The 13,379-nt window shown below is 41.1% G+C and overlaps 1 protein-coding gene across 1 annotated transcript in view; it reads left to right on the top strand.

Annotated features, from left to right (window-relative positions):
- The first annotated feature begins 6,627 nt into the window (after positions 1–6,627).
- The window catches only part of LOC109959512 (ephrin type-B receptor 4), a 37,337-nt gene continuing 30,585 nt past the window's right edge, over positions 6,628–13,379 (top strand). Inside the window, exon 1 of the mRNA XM_020598943.1 lies at positions 6,628–7,531. Within this exon, the coding sequence (XP_020454599.1) occupies positions 7,453–7,531 (79 nt within the window). The 5' untranslated portion in view covers positions 6,628–7,452. The remainder of the gene's footprint in view (positions 7,532–13,379) is intronic.

The following is a 13,379-nucleotide window of genomic DNA, read 5'->3' as shown; positions in this document are numbered from 1 at the left end:
TTGAGCATGTGTTTGTTTTTACTTATAATTTGTCCTGAATTACAAGAGTGAACGTGGAAGTATTGATCGACCGTTCATTTCATTTCTTTACTTTTCTTTTTTTGTTTTTTTGGGGTTTTTTTGCTCACAACTGAAGCTTGTGAATGACAAGTATCGGTATTTTTATTTTATTTATTATTTATTTAAAACTGTCACTGGTTCCATCTCAAGTCTGTATATTTTTGTATTTTTTCCACATGGAGAGAGCGTTTGGGTCTTGGCCAGAAATGCTGTAAATATAACGGAGACGTTGGAGTGCTACGTGGCTTCAGATTTAGCCATGCACACTGCTGAACTGATGCAAGTAAAGAATCCATCAGAGCCACAGACCAGTTTAAATGCCCAAACACAGAAACAACTCCGGGTGGGCAACACACACACACACACACACACACACACACACACACACACACACACACACACGCGCATATCAGCATATCCATTTACATTTACACAATGAGAACATGACAACACATCCATAAATGGAACAATATGTTTTCAGTTTCTTTATTTGAGGGTTCAGTGTATTTCTTAATATCTCTCTCAGCCATCCGTATCATAGTGTGATATTCCTTATAAAATATATGAATTTTTACAGAAAAGACTGAAAGTTATAACAAAATCAACTGATGCAGAAAAATCTATTTAACAATGACAATATCAAGCAAAATAAAATGTTCCAGTTCAGTGAAGCGCTTGTTGTAAATTAGCTATAAAATAAAATGAATTTAAAAATGCTTTCTGACAACGGACTCAGCAGCCTGTTTTTGTTTGTCTGTTTGTTTATGTTATGTAATGATTTAATGTCCCACAAACCCACAGGTGAGGACTACGTGAAACGACAGTGTGGCCAGGGGAGGGCACTCATTCTCCACTTTCAGCTTACACAAGCTCCTCTCAACTGCGTTTTGCACACACTTACTGGCTCTTATGTGTTGCTTGCTCCCTCACCTCCCTCTCTCTCATCAGGGAAACCATTTTCTCTTTTAGAAAATCTCACAATGAGGATCTGTTCATTTGATTGCATGTTATGGCATAGTGTGTGTGGACATTTTTACTGTGTGTATGCCAGCCATAGTCCTATATCCCTGTGTTTGCCTCTGGTTTGTAGCATATTTCATCATCTGTACATTTTATAAAGGCACAATCTGTGATGTAAATTGAAACAAAAGGTTAATCCAGCTACCAAAAACATAACGTTTGACCTGTTTAATGCCCAGGCACCTGCATCTACTGTAATTTTGTTATGTTTTCTAATGATGTTAGGTTACGGTTTTCTCATGTTGTGTATTAACAAAGGGTAAAACAGCCTTATATTATAAAGTCCGATTGGTTAAGATTTAATTTGGCTTTCTATTTCTGACTTCACTCAGTTTATACTGTCAGAGTTACATATTGTTCCTTTAAATATTTATATCAGCACTAGAAATACCAGCTCAGACAGTGTGAAATAAGAAAATGGGAAACAGTTATGCTTAAGAGGTTTTAAATGAATGATATTCACTTGTTTATGCATTTTATCAGCCATGTATTCTGTTCAGAGGTATTAAACTTCAAAACTCAAAGCATAACCTGACTGACCACAGTGTTCAGACTGAGAGAGGGGAGGACATTCATCACAGGTCATGAACAGGATTTAAACTTGCAAACTGGTCAGATCTTAAAGCATTAGGTTACTCCAGCCCTCATGCTTCTCTTATCTTCTTATCAGCCATTAAACAGGTGTCTACACCATACACCAGGGTACATAATGCATCAACCCACAAGCTGGTGGGAAAATGTACAGTTGGATCCCAGAACAAGGCAGATGCCTGGCAGATGGATTATTGATAATTTTGCCAAAGTAATGTGGCATCCTCAAAATTAGAACTTGAAATTTCCTTCTGATTAAGTAACTGACTCACAGAATAAACTCTCTCTTTAATCACTGAAGTGATTCATGGTGAAACCTCATGTGCCACAGATGTACACACAATCCATCGTAATCATACTGCCAGTCATTATAAACTAAGGAATGAGAAATTAATGCTTCCAAATGGAATAATTAAATCAAGCCAGTGATTAGAATCAAATTCCCCACTAAACACTGAGAAATGAGGATGCTAGCAGAGTGAAATTAGCAGGATAATTGTCAGACAGTTTGACCTCACAAAACTCCTAGTGAGATCAAGACGACGCATTGCGAGTGACTCCTAGCACTCTGCCGCCATCAATTATTCTCAGCCTCTTTCACAACAAGGTGATAATGGAGTAATACCTCCTTATGCCTGTCACTGGGGTGGAGAGCTGCAGTGACGGGGCTGGATTTGGATGAAAGAACAGTTGACATGTGTGTCTTGTGAGTTTTGGAAAGAAGACTCAACTGCGAACTATCCCAAAGTGTTCAAAGCCACCTCAGTATAGCTCATAGAAATACGGGTGACAAACTAAAGGAAAAGCCGGGATAGATGAGTGGTCTCCTCTCTGTATGTGGTAAAGGGTGCACAATGTCTCATATTAAACAGGTTCATTACAAGCATGTGCTATTATTCAAGGTGCGTTCAAGGTCAGGGTAAGCAGACAAAGGCAAGAAGTTATATATACAAGGGAATATATAAAATGATGTATGCGTACAAGAGTAACTACTTGTTTAACAGAGACAGAGATTGAAAGTCACATTTAACGGGCAAGCAGGGAAGCATTTCAGTACAACACGACTTATTGCACAACTCAAAGCCAGTTCAGTCATCCCTGAATCTTTACTTTCAGTGCTGACCTGCAGTTCACACTCCAGATTTTGGTATTATGACATTAGCCTAAGTAGATTAGCCCATATACGTTCTAATTTATTACATTTTTCTGTACCTTTCCAATGAATGCTTTATCTAGAGATTTCAAAAAAGAGCTACTGCTAGTTATAGACTTTGCCAACACACTTTTGGCTACACACAGGAGGTTGTCACCATCGTTTGTTACCTTGATTACAGCATGGCAGCTACAGCCTGAGGTAGAGGATCAAACACAGAGATCCTTTCAGTGTTCATATTGTATTATTCATTTCAGCCTGCTGCTTCTTCTCCTTGTTTTATTCTTTGTTCCCTCTGTTTTTTTCCTCACTCCACCACCCATGAGGTCCCAGCTGGCACCCATCAAACTGTTTGTGTAGGAAAACTAGAGTTCAACTCTTTGTTTGTATCTTGTGCTGTGTTAGTAAATCCAGATGATGCCACTTTGACTGCATCACTGCTCCTTTATCCACATATCCCACTGCCTGCATAAGGATCAGATAATCCACTGATGCACAGATTGGTGCCTGACAGGGTGTGGTGCAGGGTTTTAGTGTTAAGATGCCGCCTTATGCCGCCTTGAAAAGAGGTGCCTTCTTAAGTTTATAGACAAACATAATACCACTGATGTTGGATTAAACCTGATGGGTTCGTCTGATGCTTAAAAGCTTGATCAAACACCACGCTGCAGCCAACCCTGCTTCAGGAGATATTTGTATATTATGTGAGAATTTAATGAAATTGATTGTGAGAAGTGTTTTGGCATATTCTGTTGAAAAATGTTAACTCTAGGCCTATTCCTCTTATTAAAATCCGGCATACTGGCTTGCAAGGAATGTTACATTCTGCAGGTAATGTTTATCAACCTTGAAATTAATTGAAAAAGGACAAAAATATTAGTTTAATTTTAAAACAGTGCATTTAGGTTTATCAAGCTGCAAGGGCGGAATTTAACCCATTCACCAAACCCAAAGTATGCTTTCATTTTGTAGAAGCAGTGAACACATATGATCTCAAATGTCGCTGGTGTCAAGGAATATGCCAGCATTAGAATTTTTAACTGGTTTAACACATCCATGAGCCTACTGCAATAATACATAAAATATCATATACACGTTTAAGGAAGAGGAAAACTACTGATCCTGAAGCAGGGCATCTGTTTTGTTGGTAAAGTGACAGCTTCTCTGTTGATTCTGTGACAAGTCAAGAAAGGAGTTCCTGCACTGTTCTGCAAGAAGCTCAGAAAAGACAATACTAAGGCGGTGCTTCGAACTAAATGCTATGCTGACAATGGCAATGCTAACAGGCTGATCTTTAGCAGCAGGTGTGTTTACCATGTTCACAGTCTCTGTTAGTACATCAGCAGCATTTTCTAATAAGTACTGTTCAGCTAAGACTGATGGGAATGTCATCGGTTTGGCAGTTATTAAGCTGCTCAACAAATTAAAATTTTGATCTGATAGTGACGCTAAGGTCACCAAAGTCATTAAGAAGGGAACATGTCTGTACCAAATTATGTGACAGTCCATTAGAATTCTATCAGTGCACACCATTCAGGAATGAAAAGATTTGAAGTTTTAGTTACAACTATAAGTTCCATAAAGTTTTTCCAAATATTTGCTCCAGGATCTCTTTTATTGCTTCCCCTCCTTCTATGTTTCCCTCCTGTAGTAGGAAAGGCTGTCCCAAACTTACCAGATTGTGTCTTCTTACAGATTTTCAACAATTTGTGATGATCCATAAAACTGGGAGGGCACTCAGATGTCTGAAAATACAGTGTGAACAAACCACTGACAAATTGCCTTGTTTTTCCCACTGAGAGGTCATTCTGATCCCAAAGCTTTTCAGTCCTCCATTTAAAGAAAAAGAAAAGCTTCTACAAATTAATGACTCAGTGTGAAGTACAAAAATGGAACCTCCCAGGGACTATTCTCAGTCTTGTTCCCTGTTGAAGTTCCCACTGCAGCTTGTCAATGCTGCCTATTAAAGCTCATGAAGAAGAATTTCATAAACCGCATACAGAAGGCATGACAGCTGTGCCGAGCTGAAAACCTTAAGTGTCATCATTATGCCTGCTGTTTTGATTATATAGCACGCTAACATGTGAACAAAAGAACACAACAAAAATACAGTTATTATAGAAATGGCGCACAAAAAGCATAGATTTGTGATGTGCTTTTTATCTTTCTCACTGAATTTACTTATAATTAATGGTCACACAATATTTTCAGCACAAAGATACAGTAACCAAAGTAGTGCAAATATTTTATAAACAAAAGAAAAATCATGTACTGTAACTGTACTGTTTCTATAAACTGATCTCAGTTCTCTTTTCTTTACCCTTCACAGTTTATACTTAGGTAAAACAAGTACTGATGCTGAGTAAAGCAATACTAGAAGAATAAGAGTCTTTGTGCCATACGGATCTCATAGTCTAATTTGTACATTTTCATATTTCTTCTTCAGGGATTTGTTTATTACTGGGACATGTCAAATTTTAGAACATAAGGCATTGCACCATGTGTTAGCCTGTGATAACGTCATTAGACTGGATAAATTGAATGTAAGTCACTAAATTATTCTGCTATACAGACATTAGAGCTGAAGAGAGCAAGACACACTAGTGTTGCCTTGCCAAAATTATACCAGTGTGGCCTTGTTAGTGAGCTTGAATTGCTAATGTTGTTATTTACATTTTGTCATTTCAACTTATAATTTGCATTTCCTCTTATTTATGCTGCTGTCTTTTCCTGATCTTCTTTCTTTCCATTCAGCCCCCCTTGCTGAAAACAGCTATTAATTTAAAAAGAAAATAAACTGTACTGCAGCATTGGTGTAAAGAACCTGTAATGTTATGACTCTCACTGGAGATAAAGAACCTGTAATGTTATGACTCTCATTAAAACAAGCTGTGTGGCTAGTTGGAGAAGAGATGTCATTAAAACGTAAAAGTGATAAACTGACCAGTGAGTTGGCATAAATGTGTGATAGCTGTGTCAGAACCTCTGTCCTTCTGATATGCCCTAAATGAGACAGTGTTACATCAGTCATATTGTAGAACAGACACAGGCCGACCTGCGTGTGGCCGTAATGGACACGCACTGTACACCTTTTACTCAACACAGTTTACTGAAATAGCAAGTCAGTACTTGCAGAGGAGACAGACTTAATTGTTATTTTGTAATCAAGAAGGTGAGAATAATACAAATAACACCGGAAATTGTGAGAATCTGTTGTCAAAATAAAGTTTTTTATTGCAGGGCGCTTGAAATGGAAAAACCATATTGGGTTAGACACTGCTTGAACTACAGACAAGAAGGCTGGTCACGGGCCTTTCCTACAGTGGCCTACTATAGTAGCCTTGACATAAAATATGAATAATTTGACACAAATGTGTAGGAAGCCCCAGGATCTACAGTATAAGACCAATGCATTTAACTGGATGAATGGCACTATACAGCCTAGTCCAAACCATTAGTGGGTATGCACAAGCACATGGGCTGAAATAAAAGTTTATATCTTCTTGTATGTGCTTTTGAGTGTCTGTGCGGTTGCTTTGCATGCTTTTGCAGTAGTTTTGGATCACTCTGTGGTTGTTTTGAATGTCTTTGTGATTGTTTTGCTTCTCTGTGAGGTAGTTTTGTGTTCCTGTGTGGTGGTTTGGGATCTCATTGTGGTATCTAAAATATTTACCAGTTCCAATGGTTCTAAATGTGGGTTTTATTTCTAAGGCGCTCTCCGGAACTCTTGTATGTTATCGCGAGCTCTTGACGACACGGTTATGGCAATGGGAGTGGGCGGGGCTTGCTGGTGCAATTGGACTCCGGGTTTGATGTGATTGTGAAGTGCTCGGTGACCAGCTTACTGTAGTCAGATGTTCGAGCTCCTTTAACGCACAACTTTAAATATCCGCTGTGGGTCCAGTGCGCTCACTTATCCAGAGAGCAAACTGGACGTTCTCTTCCAGTTATAGTCAGATTTTTCCTGTAAAACCAGGCCAGACTAGACCTGTCGCGCAACATCCACAGCACCTTTCGTATTTTTTTCCTGTAGCCAAACAGTCTGGCGCTTGAAGGGGGTAAAGGAGGACACATAGCATTTGGGCGGACTGTATACCGACCATGACGAGACGAGAGGATGGGGAAGACTGTATGTAACGACTGAGAATGAGGAGCATCTCTGCAACTAACAGATATGCAGTTGAGGTGCCATGGTTGTGGATTCAGCCTGCTCGGTCACTAAGCTAAGGGGGACAACCTGGGATAAGTGGTGTGGTGCACAAAGGGCACATTAAAGCCGAGCACACAACAAGTCAGGACCATGCGCCCGGTGTGCTGACAGAGCACCGAGGTGGGAGAGGAGCTGCAACACTGTGGCTCGTTTCTGGCTCTAGACTTTCACCACAACACAAAGTTGGACTGTACGGAGAAGTTTCCATTGCGTAATAACACTCAAAATGCACTCGGTTTAAGTGTATTTTCTACTGCAGTGTTCCGACCACAGCGTGAGGCTCTCTGAACTGAAGTCCACTTTAAATGCGGACTGGTTTGCGGTCAGTGAGTGCACAGCCGAGCTGCCAGTGCCTATTGATTTTCGACTCGAGACAAAACAGAAGTGCGTTCATTTTGTACGGTTTGGTAACACCGCCATGGAGCTGACACTGTGGAGCATCGTCCTGCTGGGGTGCGTCTGTCTGCGCTGGGCTCTCTTGGCTTCTGCAGAGGAAGGTGAGTCTGGGGTTTTTGGGCTGCACGGCTCAATGAGCTGTCCATTTAACATTATACCCTGTTCCTTGGAGAAACGAGGAGTGCAAAAAGTGATTAGCAAACACCCTCAGTCTTCTGGGAATAGTCAGAGGAATATTATGGCTGCAACAGCACTAATTAGAAGTATTAGATACTGGGATGCCAGTGTGGAAATGTCCAGGACGTGCGTGTGTTCGTCTTAAGGCGGTGGCTTATTTAGTTTATTTTACAGACTTTTTTTTACAGTGTTGCCTTGGGAATAACATAAATATTGGCTTTACCCTCCTGATGTCTTCATGAAGGCCCAGTCAGTATCAGTTTTCACTCGCACTGCTTCCTGGGGGGTCCTTAACCATCTTACTCTCACTCCTAGTTTGAGGAAAAACATCTAACTCTTTGTAGCAAATATATAATCTGGATCATAAGATATATTTTATGGCAGCGGAGCAGCTTTGTGAACCCTGGAGGGACAAATACACCAGAACCATAGTGTTAAAAGGAAATAATAGTTTCAGATGATCTGGTTTTCCAGGTGATTATAGTTTGGCATCATCAGCATAACGGCAGGGCCATGGTGGCAGGGCTTAACACAGGGGTGGGGGGACTGAGCTTCAGTGAGCCACACTACACAGATCACAAGGCTGGGTTTTTGTTTATCTGTGATCTCTCCCTATGTCTCTGTCTTTTAGGGAAGTTTCAGCAAGTTCACTGAAACTGGATTAATGAACTTTCTGTAAAACCACTGATAAAAAAAAACAACAGACTTATGTGTAGGAGAGAATCAAAGAATCAAAGCTGGGTTTCTTCAGGAGCTGTTGAAACACATGGTTTTTAAAAGCACCTTAATGCTGTGTGGGCTGCATGCCGCTATGCTCCTGGGAAGACTGCTCTTTATTCATCGTGCATTTTTCTGGTTGGCTTGTACACAGCTGCTGAAAGTAATGTTGCTTCACTGTGGCACAATCGGCATGTTTCTTTTAGATTTAATTGCCCGTTATCAGTTATCATCAAGCACAGAAAAATCGACCCATATATAGTAGTACACACTTGTACAACATGTACTGTGAGGTGTTTTGCAAGTTAAAAAAAAAAAAGAAACAATGAGCACCTTAACAATAAAACTTTCCCTCCAGTTTTCTCATTCCAGTCACTGGTTGTTGTAAACAGGAACACCATGAACATGCATGACTTCACATACTTTGTAGCAGGAACACAGATCTGTTAGCAGCTGCCTCTGGTTTGACACTATGTATCCGCTGATCTTTCTTTTTACAGGGACTTACAGTGCAACTTGTACAATAGACTATACAAACACATGGATGTAGTATGTGTGGGGCAGTCAAACAATCAACCATGGTTTCTAGTTTGGATTTGCTGCTCGTGCACGCACACATCCATCGCAAGAAGATAGTGCAGCTACAGAGAGTCTGAATTCTTGCGGTAGGAATGTTGTTGACATTGTATTTCAGGAGAGGAGTTTGGGATTTTCCCAGACAATTAATTTTGGTCAGAGTTTTTAGGAAGCCAGGGATCATGGCCATCTGTGTGGAGTCGTAGCTTCTCCTCCAAACTCTGGCTGCAGGAGTCACAGCTGCTGCACATCAGAAGAAAACCTGTTCAGCAGTCTTTTTTTGGGACATAGGAGATACTTAAACACAGATCTGTGTGTGTGTGTGTGTGTGTGGAGCAATGTCCAGCAGGTTTTTGCTGGCAAAATGATGAAACATGTCTCTTGGAACATTCCCTAGAATGGTCTCACTTGACTTGGCTCTGTTTTCCCCCTGCTGATGTTTACAAGACACTGGTTCCAAACAGGTGCAGCACAGGCACAGTATGAAGAACAGGAGTGTAGCTGAGGGGTCGCAGCGCCTTGTCGGCTGACTCCAGAACATCTGTGTCCTCCCAAGTGTGAACAAGATGTCTGATGTCCTGGGTAATGGCTCGCTCCTTTGCCAGCGTACTTGGGATCATCCTCCTCCTCGTTCCCGACCTGCTGGGGAATTCTGTAATGAACTGAAGGGAGGGCAGATGACGCTCACAACTGCCAAATCTCTGCTCCTTTTCCAGCTAAAGGATAAATAACTCATTTACACACCACTTGTTTGTTCAGCACATGGATCGCTCTTCCTTCTGTCTCCATGAAGATTTAAACAGAGGCCTCTTGATCCCATAATTACTTTGGCTGGAAATTAATAACAAGCTTTGAGTAGAAATTAGTAATGAGAATGCAGACATGTTGTCACAGCCACAACGCTCTGCTGCACCTCGCACTTAAAAAATCTTTATTGTACAGAAAAGTATAACCAAGGCCTCAAGCTGTTCAGCCAGTATTAATGTTTATTACTAATGTTGCCCTATTAGGATTTTAAAACATATTAGACTTTATAAATGCAAGCTGCAAAGGTTCGCTCTCCTCCCATCAAACTACCCATATTGTTTATCTCTGTGCCCATCTTTATTCCTCACACATACAGTTTCTCTCTTACCAAAAGCAACACACAGCCAGTGACAGAAGCACCGCAGTCTCTTCCACCTGTTTAGGTCCATAGCTCTACTGATATTAATGCCGTTGTCAGAAGTGATGCAAACTTGCTTCCCCTCATCTAGACATGCCAGACAAGTTTCCACCCTGGTGGATGATATTCTGTTCTGTTCAATTTCAGTGGTTTGAAGGTATTTTTAATAGCTAGAGCTACCAAATCACCTGTGTGATTGTCTATAACACGATTATGGACAATCACTCTTAATATCAGTGATAAAGTGTCCACAATAAAAGTAGCAAAATCTAAAAAGATTCTGTAACAAGCAAAAGTCCTGCATTCAAGATGTTACTTAATGTACAAAAGTATTATCATGAAAACATAGTTAAAGTATTAAAAGTACTCATTATGCAGAATGGCCCATTTCACATGAATGAATATTGTATTATTGAATTATAATTACTAATGCATCATTGTGTACATCACAAGTAAAGGGAAGCTAGTTTTAACAGCTTATATGCTTAGAATTTGAAGTACTTTACATACTTCTGAGTTGCTTGTGAATTTTCCACCAGAGGCCAGTGAAGTCTGATTATACTTTGGTTATTTATTAATCTAGTTCTGAAAAGTAACTAAAGTTATAAAATAATTGTAGTGGAGTAAAAAGTACAATATTTGCCTCTAAAATGTGGTGAAGTCAAAGTATGACATAGCACAAAATGAAAATACTCAAGAAAAGTACAGATACCTCAAAACACTACTTCACTACTGTACTTGAGTAAATGTACTCGGTTACTTTCCACCACTGGCTTTCCATCCGTAGAATATCTGCCTGAGAAAATGCAAAAGAATGTGAATTATTCAAACACATTTTTACGGAATTTTTCACCATTTTCCAATTTTTTGTTGTGCTGATTGAACACGCACAAATGAGCTGTGGTGGAGGAACAGCTGAAGTTGATTGTCTGCTAAACATCACTGTCAAGATAAGGCAGTGTCTCTTCAGCCAAATAGTTTATTGTTAGTACAGAGCTTATAGTTTCTAACAGCTTTGTAACTCCATCTTTCTTTTCGCTGGCGATGGGGAGTGTATCTGCTGCAGTATGGTATGCTGCTGCAGCTGTTGCCTCCTTTTTGCAAGTCGTCCTTTCACACAGTTTGCAATGAGAGAGTGCAGCTGCCGGGGTATTTTGTTTAGAGTGGGCCTGTCTTGTTGTTGGGTTGAAAAATATCCACAGCACTTTTTACCTTACGCTGATAGAAATAGGGGTGAAGTGTCATCCTTTGTCTTGCGGACTTGACACACAGCTTTGGCTTGTTCCATGTTACTCTCTCTCAAACCGAAGCAACCCTATACAGCAGAGGTGCCATTAACCTCTTTTGTTCGGCACTTCTGAACACTTACCTCACACAGCTACAAGTACACGGACTGTGGGCAAAGTGGGAGGTATTCTTGTTGCGGTTAGAGTAACATGATTTGAAACATACTGTGAAAAATTTCCATAATACATCATCATAAAAGCTGGTGTGCCATTGAAAAATGGTGCCCACGGTTTCTCACAGAAATGTCTGTGCACCACTGTTGATTTGTTGTGGTTGGGTGGAAGGAGCTACAGTATGTAGGCCAACGCACATCTGTAACTCACTTTAAACAAATACTGCAACAGTCGCCAGTCGCTCAGATCCAGCCAGCAACACGAATGTAACGTGCTTCTTAATAAGGAATGAAACAGAACATTCAGGGCTCCTTTTTGTAGTTTCTGTTGATGACCACTTCGAAGTGAAAGGCAAGGCTGAGATCAGCTCTCAAACTCTCAAGAAGTGGTTGGGTTGGGGGGGGGTGATCACATTTTGTACACAGGCCCTCTTTTATGTATTCTGTCGCCTGCTGACTGACTACACTGAATAGCTTAATGCTTCACAATCTAAACTGAAGCCCACAAAGTGTCTCAAATGCAGAAAGGATGTTTTTATCCAAGAGGCCTTACTTGAGCCGCGATCCCTTCTTTCAGACTGATATGTAGCCTTTTCTTTTGCTACTCTTTCCACATCCTCTGTCTCCTTGATGTTTGACTGCTGCTATGCTGTTTTCTCTTGCTGACTGTCTCCCCTGCCGTGGAAATGTGGATCGTTTCCCAGAAATCCTTTTAAATGGAACCGATTTTTATAAGAAAGGGATTTGCATTTAAAGCAAGCTCTCCCACCCCACCCCACCCCACGCCGAAAGCCTGTAGCCCATCATCCTCAGTACCTCAATCCAATGATTAGCTTCCTCAAGAGTTAAACAGGCATCCGAGTGCCACAAGTACTCTCAGTGCATGTTCTCTCTGCTCCCCTCTCGTAGAAGGATGCATGTGGCAGCCGGGAATTGCAGGTGGATGATAGTTTAGCTGGGTGAGAGGATACACCCCCGGCCAATACATCCATGTCAGGCTTTCACTTTGGAGAGCCAGTCTGTCCTCCACCCACACGCTGCTCTCTGAGAGTGGGACACAATGGCTGCCGCGGAGAGGGAATGAGGCCACAGCCTATCAGCCATAAGCACCAAGGAGAATGGCACTTTTAGAAGGACGGGTGGTGGGGGCGGGGGGTCTCTTTGAAGTGAATCAAGGAGAGCTGGGGAGACTGGCGTGAGTCAACGAAATAGAAAGCAAGTTTAGAGAGGGCAAGGAGGGTGCAAGTTCGTGCATGTCTGCGCCCTGCATGATGAGCAAAGTAATGTATATTTGCATTCTGTAATCGCACACACCTGGGGACAGATAGTGTGTGCGATACGTATGTGTGGTGGGCTGAGTATTTGATTATAATAAAGGGATTAAAAAGGCTTTTAATTAGACGGCAACAATGGAGAAGGAGCTATTTATCTCCGGTCCATGTTCCTCATTTATCTTTCACACTAATCACAGCCGTTATTTGAGATACACTGAATCTTATATTGGGGTAGGGGGGAATCTTTTGTGAAACATTTCTGCATGTCATTGTTGTCTTTTGCCTTGTGATGTTTTTGTTGTTACATTCAAAAATAGAATGAAATCTTGATGAGAGGAAAAAGGCACCACGAGGCTGACGAGATGTCGAGAAGTGATTAAAAAGCCACCTTGATGTAAAAATGGCTCTGCTGGAAGCGTGCGCCGTCGACTTGATTCAGTTTGAATCCGGGATATTTCCCTCTCTGCGTCACAGGTTGGCCTACATCCTGTGTTTGATATGCTGGCTTTAAGTTAAAATGCATTTCACTTGGCTTGACATCAGCTTAGAGAACAAGCGCTTATTCGCTCCCACCTTCCTGCATGCGCGTGGCTTTAGGGTGTGTCTCCCAGGGCCCGCTTCATATCCCGCACTGAACCCAC

This window comes from Monopterus albus, unplaced genomic scaffold (genome assembly GCF_001952655.1).
Source record: "Monopterus albus unplaced genomic scaffold, M_albus_1.0 scaffold39.1, whole genome shotgun sequence".
Classification (NCBI taxonomy): Eukaryota; Metazoa; Chordata; class Actinopteri; order Synbranchiformes; family Synbranchidae; genus Monopterus; species Monopterus albus.
This window is presented reverse-complemented; position numbering and strand designations above follow the sequence as displayed.